We start from the raw sequence: 15794 nt of genomic DNA, 5'->3' as shown, positions 1-15794 counted from the left end.
GATTTTAGGAATTTAAATCCTTGTGAAATCATGAGTTATATTGAAATCAATAGAGAACGACTGAGAAAATTGAAAGAATTAAATATAATTTATTCAAAGAAAAACGTTTGAAAACATTAAGGAAATATAATGAGGAGACAATGGAGAGGTAAATGTGAATGTTGAAGACGGACATGGGAAAATATTCAATGGAGAATAACAATAAAATGAAATTGCAAATAGGGTCAGTCATGGAAGAAAAGTAATTGGGGAAATTAAAGCCTTGAATTCGAAAAAAAGTTCAGTGGTGGTGCTGACTTTTATATATGACTGGGAAACGATGGCGTGAAAAAACTTAAAAATTATGAGTTCAAGGAGAAGAAATGATCAGTCTTAAGACGCATAAGTGGTGTTAAGAGAAGAAAATAATTAAACTAATCATCAAGAGATATAGAATATAACATTCAATAAACAGGAATATTGAGGAAAGTAAGATAGGTATGTTTAACGAATGGATATAGCAGCCTGGTTATTGAATTTACGTAAATATGGGAAAGGCAGGATTTCCAGAATAGGGGAATTTTTTGGCATATATGAGAATGCATTTGAAGCGTTTATTGCATATGAGCAATAACGGGATATAGTATGGGACAAGACTGGTGAAAGTGGCATATAAAGAGGAAATGAATGTATTTGTAAAATGTATGGCAACACACAAGGGCAATGCTGGTGTTATTAAGGGGTGGATGAATGCTGGAGTGTGGCAGTGCTTGTTTATTGTTTTCTCAATTAATATTTGTAACGAATACGTCTGATATTTGTAATGTAGTATGAGTGTCCATAACCTTGTTTACCAATAATAATCACCAGTTTGTCTCTGTACTGAGGCCTCCGTGCTCCGGCAGGAGGTACGGAGGTAATGTATGTGATATCCCGAGTCTCGTGAGTACCACCACACTCACTGTTGTTGTTTTACGTCCATTTGTGAGTCTAAATTCCATAAGAAACAGATATGGTCTATAATGATAGTTGTTGTCACACACTGGCTCCTCCACCTTGGTGTGTTAAAGTATTTTACTTTCTCTAATATGCACTTCTTTGCTATATTCACTGGACGGTTTACTTTATATATCACATTTTTTATCATTCTTATTTTTTGCATATATTAATAAAGATTTGCATATATTAGTAAAGATTTGCTTGCCTTAGTAAAGATTTGCATAGGTTATTGAGATTTTGGTATATGTTAGTGAACCTTATGCATATATTAATGCCATGGACTGTTTTTACTGTGTATAATTACAGTCTATCAGCAGCTAGAATTTGTTTAATGCTGGATATTGACAAAATGTGTAACTTATTAATTTATTTGAATAATTGCATATTTAATTTTTTTGTATATGTGTACCTTCTTTTGTTGAGTAATTGAGTTTTTATCGCTTAATAATTGAAGTGTGGTGGAAAATCCTACAATCTTTTAATTTTGATACTATGAAAGTAAATGAAACAATTTCATAATAATAAGATTTTCATTTTATTTTCTGTATACATATTTATTGAATTAGTCTGTCTGTCTATATGATCATTTATAACTAATGTCTCAGTACTTTTGACCTTGTTTACAGTTTTTTAATGTGCCTAAAATGTTTTATTCTAGTGGAACAAGCACAGGGGAGCGTACGCGGGTCAAACAGGGATATATGGATCAAGAATTATGTTCCTCGGAAACTGACAAAAGTTTCCTCTCTAAATTCCAGTACATTCTTGAGTAAAATGGAGGCTCTCAACGGTGTCTCAAACATACAAATTATTTACCTTTTATCTTCCACTTGCTGTAACCTGTCCTTTATAAATTACGTCTGAATTTGGCCGCATGCTCGAATGGCCGAAAATGGACGTAATTTGAAAATTACAAAAATTAAATAAATTTGGGATTATATTTTTCCAAAACAGTATGTTAAGGTTACTCTGGTAAGTTTGGAGGGCAGGAAATTCTCCTAAAGTTTCAAAACGTCATGAAAACCGTTAATTGAAAGTTTTCTTTCAAACCTTTTCGAGTAAGCCAGACGACTCAGACAGAAAACGGGGACAGTACGTCACTTTCGTGACCCGATTTCATTTCGAATTACGTCAATTTTTGGCCATAACGTACTTACGAGCGAAAAGCGACGTTATTTTGCAGAGGACGGGTTGCAGCGAGGACGGTTAATCAGTCTCTTTCTCCTTCTCTAGAAAGTATCTGTTTTTGTCCTATTATGTCTTTGTTATTAAATATAGTTACTTTAGTTAGTGAATCATAAGAAAAGAGGATGAAGAATTTAATATTAACCTTACAATATGTTTATATACCATTTGGCTTCAAAATGTCCGTGCTTAGCGCTCTGCGCTCGCCGTAGGCTAGGTACCTTACCTTGAGGTTACCTTGAGGTGCTTCCGGGGCTTAGCGTCCCCGCGGCCCGGTCGTCGACCAGGCCTCCTGGTTGCCGGACTGATCAACCAGGCTGTTGGACGCGGCTGCTCGCAGCCTGACGTACGAGTCACAGCCTGGTTGATCAGGTATCCTTTGGAGGTGCTTATCCAAATCTTATTAGGTAGGCTACATTATTCATGAGCTACATTAATGGTTCGATTTTAAGTGCTTTCTTAGGCAGTATTGGGCTCCCAATCCACCTCTGCTGGCTTAGCACTATCTTCCGATGTATACTGGCTTAGCACCATCTTCCCATGAATACTGACTTAGCCCATCTTCCCATGCACACTGGCTTAGCACCATCTTCCCATGCACACTGGCTTAGCACCATCTTCCCATGCACACTGGCTTAGCACCATCTTCCCATGCACACTGGCTTAGCACCATCTTCCCATGCACACTGGCTTAGCACCATCTTCCCATGCATAAGGGCTTAGCACCATCTTCCCATGCATAAGGGCTTAGCACCATCTTCCCATGCATACTGGCTTAGCACCATCTTCCCATGCATACTGGCTTTGCACCATCTTCCTATGCTGGCTTACCACCATCTTCCCATGCATACTTGCTTAGCACTATCTTCCCATGCTAGCTTAGCACCGTCTTCCCATACATACTGGCTTAGCAGCTTTAGCAGCATAGCAGCAGCCCACCGCTGCCACCAAATATGTCGTGACGCTGAACCCCGGTTCATTCCGAACACAGCGATTACACAACACATAACACCTTGCCTCAGCAACCGTTACTACCACCGTGTACTCCTACACACACCAGTCCCTTGAGGCGTACCACTAGGTTTGTACTGGAACACAATGAATGAACATATGGAAGGTATTTAAAGGCCGTCGGGTTTTGTCATTTAATTACAAAGAATAGACTCTGACAAATAATACTATATTAATTAACATTCTCTATTAGGTCAATACACTTCCAATACCCATAGACCACTTGACCTCCGCGATCACCACACACACTCGTAACTTCCGCCTAAGTCCCTAATACGGAATGATTACTACAACGCTCCACACCCGGTTAGTCTTACATTCAATACTCACATACTGCAGACTTAACTTCGTCACTAAGATCACAACAGGCTCTCGCATAGCTGTCTGCTACACTTCGCTGCTGCCACAAACGGAGACCTCGGAGGACTTGCTAGTTCAACTCCCACAATCAGACTGCCTCCAGTCAGCCATGGCCTCAATCATTTCACCACTCCTCTCAAGGAAGGTATAATCCGATTAACCTTATCCCTAGAGCGGTAACCTTGATCCTAGAAGCCTGACGACGAATAATTCCTCTTTCCAGGAATAATTAATTTGGCTAAACAGCTTCGGTCTTAATCCATTGACCTTTCTTAGATATGTGATCCATAGTCTGTCTACTTAACATGTACTTCCAATCATCATTCGTTAAGTGTTGTAGTAATGATCCTCTAGCTAATAATTCCTACTAACTTGTGGATTACAACACCAGGCATACTGGCTTAGCACCATCTTCCCATGCATACTGGCTTACCACCATCTTCCTATGCTGGCTTAGCACCGTCTTCACATGTATACTGGGATAGCACCGTCTTCCCATGCATACTGGCTTACCACCATCTTCCTATGCTGGCTTAGCACCGTCTTCCCATGTATACTGGAATAGCACCGTCTTCTCATGCATACTGGCTTACCACCATCTTCCTATGCTGGCTTAGCACCGTCTTCCCATGTATACTGGCTTAGCACCGTCTTCCCATGTATACTGGGTTAGCACCGTCTTCCCATGCATACTGGCTTAGCATCATCTTCCCATGCATACTGGCTTAGCACCGGCTTCCCATGCATACTGGCTTACCACCATCTTCCTATGCTGGCTTAGCACCGTCTTCCCATGTATACTGGCTTAGCACCGTCTTCCCATGTATACTGGCTTAGCACCGTCTTCCCATGTATACTGGCTTAGCACCGTCTTCCCATGCATACTGGCTTAGCACCATCTTCCCATGCATACTGGCTTAGCACCGTCTTCCCATGCATACTGGCTTAGCACCGTCTTCCCATGCACACTGGCTTAGCACCGTCTTCCCATGCATACTGGCTTAGCACCGTCTTCCCATGCATACTGGCTTAGCACCGTCTTCCCATGCATACTGGCTTAGCACCATCTTCCCATGTATACTGGCTTAGCACCATCTTCCCATGTATACTGGCTTAGCACCATCTTCCCATGTATACTGGCTTAGCACCATCTTCCCATGTATACTGGCTTAGCACCATCTTCCCATGTATACTGGCTTAGCACCATCTTCCCATGTATACTGGCTTAGCACCATCTTCCCATGTATACTGGCTTAGCACCATCTTCCCATGTATACTGGCTTAGCACCATCTTCCCATGTATACTGGCTTAGCACCATCTTCCCATGTATACTGACTTAGCACCATCTTCCCATGTATACAGGCTTAGCACCATCTTCCCATGTATACTGGCTTAGCACCATCTTCCCATGTATACTGACTTAGCACCATCTTCCCATGTATACTGGCTTAGCACCATCTTCCCATGTATACTGGCTTAGCACCATCTTCCCATGTATACTGGCTTAGCACCATCTTGTGACAATACTCTGTAATTTCCTTTTCTGATCTTCAGTGCTATTCTACTCATATAATTTGTGAGAACAACCAGTATCACATATGTGTTATTTGTGAGAACAGCCAGTATCACATATGTGTTATTTGTGAGAACAGCCAGTATCACATATGTGTTATTTGTGAGAACAGCCAGTATCACATATGTGTTATTTGTGAGAACAACCAGTATCACATATGTGTTATTTGTGAGAACAGCCAGTATCACATATGTGTTATTTGTGAGAACAACCAGTATCACATATGTGTTATTTGTGAGAACAGCCAGTATCCCATATGTGTTATTTGTGAGAACAGCCAGTATCCCATATGTGTTATTTGTGAGAACAGCCAGTATCCCATATGTGTTATTTGTGAGAACAACCAGTATCACATGTGTTATCTGTGAGAACAGCCAGTATCACATATGTGTTATTTGTGAGAACAGCCAGTATCACATATGTGTTATTTGTGAGAACAGCCAGTATCACATATGTGTTATATGTGAGAACAACCAGTATCACATATGTGTTATATGTGAGAACAGCCAGTATCACATATGTGTTATATGTGAGAACAGCCAGTATCACATATGTGTTATATGTGAGAACAGCCAGAGTCCCATATGAGATATATGTGAGAGAAGTTTATGGGCAAGATGAACAGAGTTCTCTTAATCGTAATCTTTTCGTTTTCAATAATCTCTGTTTACATTTTAATGTATCTAAAAAGTAGTTATGTTTCAGCAAGAGTATGGCAGTTGTAATAATTAAACACCAGGCCACAGTAATTCGTACAGTGAAGTATTGCTGATACTCGAGTAATGTTTCCCCAATTACTCATACACTGTAATTGTTACTACTTTTGCAACAGGTCACAATAATTGGTAAAGCTTAGTAGCAACTTTTCACAGTAACTTACATGAAAGTTGGGACTCTGAGTGCCGGTAAGAAACATTTTTACTCAAACCTTCACAGTAGTTACCAACTCGATATCGGAATCGATATCAACGATATCTTGTCGATATGAACCTTTCAAGAAACTATCTTGTTTGTTTTCTCGGCTTGTGTGTGGTTAAGTTAGGTTTGTTCGGGTTAAGTTAAGCAAGGTTGGGTTATGTTAGGTACGTTTTAATGCAACTTAATATTAGCTGGTCTTGTGTACTGTTATGACCCAGTTATTACATTGGGGGGGGGGAACTCTTAAAGAATCACAGGCCTTAATTACCCATCTTAACATGTGCAAAATGGCCAATAAGCGCTCTAATATTAAAAGACCTTAAAATGTAATTTATTCCTATGCCCATCACTTATCTATTACATTTGCCCTACAGATCTATTACATCTGCCATACACATCTATTTCGTCTGCCCTACAGATCTATTATATCTGCCTTACACATCTATTACATCTGCTCTACAGATCTATTACATCTACCCCTACAGTACCCACGTCCTGTGTTGTGGCAATACTTCACATTTGTTCTCAAGATTTAACTCTGCAACAATATTTGTGCGTCTTAAATCAGTTTTCAGGCTGCAAAAAACTATTATTATTTAAATTACTTGGATAATGTGGATCTGTGGAGATGTTAGATTTGTCATGTGATATTCAACCCACACGTCAGAAACTGAAGAAACGACGACGTTTCGGTCCATCCAGGACCATTATCAAGTCGAGTGATAATGGTCCACGACAGACCATAGCGTCGTTCTTTCTTAATTTTCTGATGTATATGTTCAGCCACGTTATTATTTTACATATAGTATGTTCATCCTGGAAGCTCTGAGGAACAGATTTTTGAAGTTTGTGAAGCTCTATGTAAATGTCAATTTATGAAACATGTATATTTAGGCTTGATCATGAACACGACCAGAATTCACAGAGCACTTAAGTGTCCGTTTAAGAGATCCGTAACTATTATTTATATCATGGTGGCTTGGTAGGTATTCACTTATAGTTTGCGAGTTATGCAGCGCTACGAGGTAGCCCTCAACACAAGGTTATAATTGTTGTTTACGATATCATCGCGACCAAGTCAGCATAGTCGAGATAACAGGAATAAATGTTATAAGTGGAAAGATAAGTGCTTTGGTAATCCTGTCCCTCAAAATTAAGGTATCTTTGAATTAGTATATATTCTGATGAACAGTGTTTCATGATGTTCATACCATTAAGCTGATCCTGTTGATGCTCACTTCTTCAAAACGACGAGAAAGCACTGATTATACCCGAGAGTTGAACTCGTGAACAATAAGCCAGTATAATAGGTTACTATAATGCCTTCCTTGTTGATAGTGTGACAAGCAAATGGGTTTATAATGCCTTAAATCATTAAAAGTGTTCAGTCATTTCGTGAGACAATAATTTACAGTTTACGATGAAAATGAGAGAAATGAAGATATGGCAAAATTTGTCATGAATTGTTTAATATTTTAATAATTGAGAGAAAATTCTTATCTCCTCTCACATTGATAAGACTGTCCTACCTCACTCAGACTGAGACGGCTTCTCTCTCTCCTCGTGCATTTATATTTTTATTTCTCAGAGTCGACCTTTACATCCAGTTTCTGTAGATTAAAATTATTTTCCTGCATGGCTTGCTCTTGAGAATGTTTACCCCGTCTCTGGCGCTGCAAGACTTCCCCCACTTACTGTCTGGCGCCTGATACACTCCACAATATCTTAGCAAACTGACTCTTAATTATTTCACCACTGGTGGGGCCGCAGGTGCCGCCGACGGAGGAGCTGCTGGCGAGGGAGAGCGACTGTGAGCAGCAGCAGCTGGCCAACTTGACGTCGAGGGCCTCGTACCGTCACCAGCAGGGCCTCTTGTACCCCATCAACGTGGCCAGGAACACCGCAAGGCAAGCCGCCCGCACCTACTTTGTCCTCCCTTCAGACATCGAGCTCTACCCTTCCATCAACTTCATCCCTGGTGAGAGACACACGGAGGAGAGAGAGAGAGAGAGAGAGAGAGAGAGAGAGAGAGAGAGAGAGAGAGAGAGAAAGAGAAAGAGAAAGAGAAAGAGAGAGAGAGAGAGAGAGAGAGAGAAAGAGAGAAAGAGAAAGAGAAAGAGAGAGAGAGAGAGAGAGAGAGAGAGAGAGAGAGAGAGAGAGAGAGAGAGAGAGAGAGAGAGAGAGAGAGAGAGAGAGAGAGAGAAAGAGAGAAAGAGAGAAAGAGAAAGAGAGAGAGAGAGAGAGAGAGAGAGAGAGAGAGAGAGAGAGAGAGAGAGAGAGAGAGAGAGAGAGAGAGAGAGAGAGGGAATTATCAAGGGAAAGCGCTAAGTCATTACGACTATATAGCACTGGGAAGGGATCAGGATAAGGATTTGGGATGGGACGGGGGAAAGGAATGGTGCCCAACCACTTGTATGGTCGAGAATTGAACGACGGCCTGCTTGAAGCGAGACGGGCGTTCTACCGTCCAGCCCAAATGGCTGGGTCACACACTCTCAAACTTCAGTATGAGAGTGTGTGTTTGTGAGAGTGTGTGAGTGAGTGAATGTGTGTTTGAGTTAGTGTGTGTGTGGTTATCTTGAGGTTATCTTGAGACGATTTCGGGGCTTGGTGTCCCCGCGGCCCGGTCCTCGACCAGGCCTCCACCCCCAGGAAGCAGCCCATGACAGCTGACTAACTCCCAGGTACTTATTTACTGAAAGGTAACAGGGGCATCAGTGAACAAATCCACAAGGGCCGTGACGAGGATTCGAACCTGCGTCCGGAAGCATCCCAGACACTGCTCTAATCAACTGAGTTACGACAGGGTTAAAAAGAGTTGAAATCGAAGTTATGCTGAACTTACTGGATCTCGTAGCCTTTCCGTGGCACAAACCAGGATTTTACACAACTCCCCCCTGCACCTGAGCTATGTCAATAGGCCGTTCTCCCTCTTCGCTCTTACATCATTGCACACAGAGATCACACTAACGTGATGCATCAATGAACAAATCCACAAGGGCCCTTGTGGATTTGTTCATTTGATGTATCACGTTAGTGTGATCTCTGTGTGTAATGGGCATCAGTGTGAAAGAAACTCTGCCCCATTGTTTCTCGCCGGCGTCCGGGATCGGACCCGGGACCGCAGGATCACGCGTCTAGTGTTCTGTCTGCTCAGCCACCGGCTCCCCTGCGTCAGCCACCGGTATGAGAGTGAATATGTGTGTGTGTGTATGTACTCACCTAGTTGTACTCACCTAGTTGTGTTTGCGGGGGTTGAGCTCTGGCTCTTTGGTCCCGCCTCTCAACCGTCAATCAACAGGTGTACAGATTCCTGAGCCTATCGGGCTCTGTCATATCTACACTTGAAACTGTGTATGGAGTCAGCCTCCACCACATCACTTCCTAATGCATTCCATTTGTCAACCACTCTGACACTAAAAAAGTTCTTTCTAATATCTCTGTGGCTCATTTGGGCACTCAGTTTCCACCTGTGTCCCCTTGTGCATGTTCCCCTTGTGTTAAATAGACTGTCTTTATCTACCCTATCAATCCCCTTCAGAATCTTGAATGTGGTGATCATGTCCCCCCTAACTCTTCTGTCTTCCAGCGAAGTGAGGTTTAATTCCCGTAGTCTCTCCTCGTAGCTCATACCTCTCAGCTCGGGTACTAGTCTGGTGGCAAACCTTTGAACCTTTTCCAGTTTAGTCTTATCCTTGACTTGATATGGACTCCATGCTGGGGCTGCATACTCCAGGATTGGCCTGACATATGCGGTATACAAAGTTCTGAATGATTCTTTACACAAGTTTCTGAATGCCGTTCGTATGTTGGCCAGCCTGGCATATGCCGCTGATGTTATCCGCTTGATATGTGCTGCAGGAGACAGGTCTGGCGTGATATCAACCCCCAAGTCTTTTTCCTTCTCTGACTCCTGAAGAATTTCCTCTGCCAGATGATACCTTGTATCTGGCCTCCTGCTCCCTACACCTATCTTCATTACATTACATTTGGTTGGGTTAAACTCTAACAACCATTTGTTCGACCATTCCTTCAGCTTGTCTAGGTCTTCTTGAAGCCTCAAACAGTCCTCTTCTGTTTTAATCCTTCTCATAATTTTAGCATCGTCCGCAAACATTGAGAGAAATGAATCGATACCCTCCGGGAGATCATTTACATATATCAGAAACAAGATAGGACCTAGTACAGAGCCCTGTGGGACTCCACTGGTGACTTCACGCCAATCGGAGGTCTCACCCCTCACCGTAACTCTCTGCTTCCTATTGCGTAGATACTCCCTTATCCACTGGAGCACCTTACCAGCTACACCTGCCTGTCTCTCCAGCTTATGTACCAGCCTCTTATGCGGTACTGTGTCAAAGCTGTGACTGTGTCAACTGTGTATGTGTGTGTGTGTGTGTGTGTGTGTGTGTGTGTGTGTGTGTGTGTGTGTGTGTGTGTGTGTGTGTGTGTGTGTGTGTGTGTGTGTGTGTGTGAGTGTAAATGTGTTCCTGAGTATTCATCTAGTTGTACTTGCAGGGGTTGAGCTCTGCTTATTCGGCCCGCCTCTCAACTGTCAATCATTCAACTGTTACTTCCTATTACTATACTAACTATTTTTTTTCCACACACACACACACACACACACACACACACACACACACACACACACACACACACACACACACACACACACACACACACACACACACACACACACACTTCCAGGAAGCACCCCGTAACAGCTGTCTAACTCCCAGGTATTTATTTACTGCTAGGCAACAGGGGTGAAAGAAACTACCCATTTTTGTTTCCGCCAGCGCTGGGAATCGAGCCCCGGATCACAAGACTACGTATCCAGCGTGCTGTCCACTCAGCAACAAGCGCCCTGGTGGCTAAGAGTGAGTGTATGAAAGTGAGTGTGTGAGAGTGTGTGTGTGTGAGTGAGTGTGCATGAGAGTGAATGTACTCACCTAGTTGTGCCTGTAGGGGTTGAGCTTCGGCTCTTTGGGTCCGCCTCTCAACCGTCAATCAACAGGTTGGACAGGTTCCTGATCCTACTGGGCTTTATCATATCTACATCACAATCTTCTTCCCATCCGCTGTCAGAGTTCCATGTATGGAGCTCGTGCTCTCATTGGTTCCCAGATTTTTCAGGTTTTCAAACTTCCATTTCCGCTTTATTAGGAGTGCCACTCCTCCTCCCTGTCTCTGTGTCCTCTCTTTTCTTATCACCTGGTACCCCTCTGGAAAAATTGCATCCGAGATCATGCCATTTATTTTGTTTCCACTATTGCAACTCTGCCTCGCTAACTCTTTCTTTTATCTTTTTTTTTTTTTTTTTTTTTTTGAGATATATACAAGAGTTGTTACATTCTTGTACAGCCACTAGTACGCGTAGCGTTTCAGGCAGGTCCTTAATCCTATGGTCCCTGGAATACGATCCCCTGCCGCGAAGAATCGTTTTTTCATCCAAGTACACATTTTACTGTTGCGTTAAACAGAGGCTACAGTTAAGGAATTGCGCCCAGTAAATCCTCCCCGGCCAGGATACGAACCCATGACATAGCGCTCGCGGAAAGCCAGGCGAGTGTCTTACCACTACACCACGGAGACTGCCAAATACTGCTGACTGCTGACTGTCGAATAATCTCTTCTGCTTTATTGGATACCTCATCAGCATTGGTGTACCAAACCTTGAGACTCTTCTTGGAAACTCTGGTGCCAGAGTCACCCTTTCTCTGAAGGTCTGAGAGGGTCTGGTGGGGTCTGGGGGGGTCTAGGGGTCGAATGAGGGCTGGGGGTGCCTAGGGGGCGAATGGGGTCTGGGCATCTAGGGGGTAGAGGGGGTAGGAAGGGCATAGTGGGTCTGAAAATTAGGGAGGGTCTGAATGGTATAGGAGGGTTGAGAGGTAGAGTGAGGCTGAGAGTCAGATAGAAGTTGAGATGTTAGGGGGAGGGGAAAGGATAGTGGGGGCAGACGGCTGAGGGAAGAATGGAGCATTGGTGTTGAGAGTGGAAGAGAGGTTGTATTAGTCACGGGGGGATGAGGGGTAGGAGGGGGTTTTGGGGTAGAAGAGGAGAGGTGAGGGTTGGGTGGGGTTTGGGGGTTAGGGGCAGTGGGAGCTGGGATGAAGTAGATGGAATTAAAGGCAATGGGGTAGAAGGGGCAGGAGAGTTGATGGGGGTAGTAGGGGAGGAGGGGTGGGAAGGTGGGTTTGGTGAGGGTATGGCTTGGCTTGATATGGTCATTGAAGGGTGCAATGTAACAGGTTGAGTTGAGTGCAAGTGTGGAAGGGGCAGGGAAGTTGTTGGGGGTTGAAGCAGGGGGGGGGGAGGCATAGGAGGGCAGAGTTTGGAAGGGTGTGACTTGGGAGGTAGGGCTACTTGGAAGGCTTGGGTTTCGGTGATGTGCAGGCCATTTTGTTTGCTGGCTATTTGTTCATCTTTCGTCACATACCTCTCAATAAACACATTGTAATGGGCTTCGCTGCCTCTGAATAACTGTTCTTCATTATGAACTCCACTGCCTATACATTAGAGAATTGTGCCAGAACAGGTCTAGTCTTGGTACAATTGTAAGGTCCAACCCCGGCGGCTGAGTTCCACCTTGTTTCCTGCCATCTCGGCCCTAATACATCTCAAAATCTCGTGCAACTCATATTTTTCCATTTCTATCCTTTCTTGCCTTGATGTTGCACTAGATTCGAATAATCCTTGGAGGATAATTGACCGCCTTCTTAGTGATTCACTCTCATGCTGATAGCCCCTCCCCTGGATACCCCCCATCCCTACCACACTCACTAATCCATCCCCCACTAATCCACTGTCCCTAGCAATGCTGTTAATCCTTCCTAATTCATTTGTAAGCTGAGCACATTCACTCTCCCATTCTTCCCTACTCTTCCTAATTTCTTCCTGAATATAGTCCATAAGCTCTTGTTTCCATCTCTCAACCTTGTCCAGTATTTGTTGAAAGATCTCACTTTTAATCCCTTGGATTAGATCCTCCATCCAAGTGCTCCTCCTCTCTACAATTTTCCCTATTAGCTTGTATACAAATCTATCCTCCTCCTCTTTCCTGCTGGTGATTGACCAACAGGCCCTTCCTGATTTTGTCATTACAATAGACAACCTTAGCCAACAGGCGCTTCAATTACCTTACACGATCTGCTATACAAACGGCGATCAAGTACTCCACGCAGTGTATCAGATAAGGTTGCGGCCGGTGTGAGGTCCTGGTCGGTCACAGATTGAGGCTGGTGAGGTCACGGCCACCGCGAGGTCTGCTCCACTATTTCTCAATGCCACAATGTGTTCAACACTTATTATCAATGGCGCTATTGCTATTTTCTTTGTGTGAGCGCGCGTGTGTGTGTGTGTGTGTGTGTGTGTGTGTGTGTGTGTGTGTGTGTGTGTGTGTGTGTGTGTGTGTACTCACCTAGTTCACCTAGTTGTACTCACCTAGTTGTGTTTGCGGGGGTTGAGCTCTGGCTCTTTGGTCCCGCCTCTCAACCGTCAATCAACAGGTGTACAGATTCATGAGCCTATCGTGCTCTGTCATATCTACACTTGAAACTGTGTATGGAGTCAGCCTCCACCACATCACTTCCTAATGCATTCCATTTGTCAACCACTCTGACACTAAAAAAGTTCTTTCTAATATCTCTGTGGCTCATTTGGGCACTCAGTTTCCACCTGTGTCCCCTTGTGCGTGTTCCCCTTGTGTTAAATAGACTGTCTTTATCTACCCTATCAATCCCCTTCAGAATCTTGAATGTGGTGATCATGTCCCCCCTAACTCTTCTGTCTTCCAGCGAAGTGAGGTTTAATTCCCGTAGTCTCTCCTCGTAGCTCATACCTCTCAGCTCGGGTACTAGTCTGGTGGCAAACCTTTGAACCTTTTCCAGTTTAGTCTTATCCTTGACTAGATATGGACTCCATGCTGGGGCTGCATACTCCAGGATTGGCCTGACATATGTGGTATACAAAGTTCTGAATGATTCTTTACACAAGTTTCTGAATGCCGTTCGTATGTTGGCCAGCCTGGCATATGCCGCTGATGTTATCCGCTTGATATGTGCTGCAGGAGACAGGTCTGGCGTGATATCAACCCCCAAGTCTTTTTCCTTCTCTGACTCCTGAAGAATTTCCTCTGCCAGATGATACCTTGTATCTGGCCTCCTGCTCCCTACACCTATCTTCATTACATTACATTTGGTTGGGTTAAACTCTAACAACCATTTGTTCGACCATTCCTTCAGCTTGTCTAGGTCTTCTTGAAGTCTCAAACAGTCCTCTTCTGTTTTAATCCTTCTCATAATTTTAGCATCGTCCGCAAACATTGAGAGAAATGAATCGATACCCTCCGGGAGATCATTTACATATATCAGAAACAAGATAGGACCGAGTACAGAGCCCTGTGGGACTCCACTGGTGACTTCACGCCAATCGGAGGTCTCACCCCTCACCGTAACTCTCTGCTTCCTATTGCTTAGATACTCCCTTATCCACTGGAGCACCTTACCAGCTACACCTGCCTGTCTCTCCAGCTTATGTACCAGCCTCTTATGCGGTACTGTGTCAAAGGCTTTCCGACAATCCAAGAAAATGCAGTCCGCCCAGCCCTCTCTTTCTTGCTTAATCTGTGTCACCTGATCGTAGAATTCTATCAAGCCTGTAAGGCAAGATTTACCCTCCCTGAATCCATGTTGGCGATTTGTCACGAAGTCCCTTCTCTCCAGATGTGTTACCAGGTTTTTTCTCACGATCTTCTCCATCACCTTGCATGGTATACAAGTCAAGGACACTGGCCTGTAGTTCAGTGCCTCTTGTCTGTCGCCCTTTTTGTATATTGGGACCACATTCGCCGTCTTCCATATTTCTGGTAGGTCTCCCGTCTCTAGTGACTTACTATACACTATGGAGAGTGGCAGGCAAAGTGCCTCTGCACACTCTTTCAGTACCCATGGTGAGATCCCATCTGGACCAACAGCCTTTCTAACATCCAGATCCAGCAGGTGTCTCTTGACCTCCTCTCTCGTAATTTCGAACTCCTCCAAGGCCGCCTGGTTTACCTCCCTTTCTCCTAGCACAGTGACCTCACCTTGTTCTATTGTGAAGTCCTCCTGGAACCTCTTGTTGAGTTCCTCACACACCTCTCTGTCATTCTCTGTATACCTGTCCTCGCCTGTTCTAAGTTTCAATACCTGTTCTTTCACTGTTGTTTTCCTTCTGATGTGACTGTGGAGTAGCTTTGGTTCGGTCTTGGCTTTGTTTGCTATATCATTTTCAAAATTTTTCTCTGCTTCTCTTCTCACCCTGACGTACTCATTCCTGGTTCTCTGGTATCTCTCTCAGCTTTCTGGTGTTCTGTTATTCCGGAAGTTCCTCCACGCCTTTTTGTTCAGTTTCTTCGCTTCCATACATGCCCTATTATACCATGGATTCTTCTGTTGCTTCTCGGATTTTTCCCTTTGGGCCGGGATGAACCTGTTTACTGCCTCCTGACACTTTTGGGTAACATAGTCCATCATACCCTGTACAGACTTGTCTCTGAGGTTTGTGTCCCAAGGTATTTCACTTAGGAAACTTCTCATCTGTTCATAATTCCCCTTTCGGTATGCCAGCCTTTTGATTCCTAGTTCTTTTTGGGGGGAGATAAGTCCTAGCTCTACCAGGTACTCAAAGTTCAATACACTGTGGTCACTCATTCCCAAGGGCGCTTCCATCTTAACTTCCCTTATATCCCATTCATTTAGGGTAAATATCAAATCAAGCATTGCTGGT

At 43.8% G+C, this 15794-nt stretch overlaps 1 protein-coding gene across 1 annotated transcript in view; it reads left to right on the top strand.

Moving 5' to 3' along the window:
- LOC123770985 (beta-1,4-glucuronyltransferase 1) overlaps positions 1-15794 on the top strand; it is a 128329-nt gene that overhangs the window by 79162 nt on the left and 33373 nt on the right. The window contains exon 5 of the mRNA XM_069309670.1: positions 7797-8004. Within this exon, the coding sequence (XP_069165771.1) occupies positions 7797-8004 (208 nt within the window). The remainder of the gene's footprint in view (positions 1-7796; positions 8005-15794) is intronic.

The sequence above is a fragment of the Procambarus clarkii genome, chromosome 65 (assembly GCF_040958095.1).
Source record: "Procambarus clarkii isolate CNS0578487 chromosome 65, FALCON_Pclarkii_2.0, whole genome shotgun sequence".
Lineage (NCBI taxonomy): Eukaryota > Metazoa > Arthropoda > Malacostraca > Decapoda > Cambaridae > Procambarus > Procambarus clarkii.
This window is presented reverse-complemented; position numbering and strand designations above follow the sequence as displayed.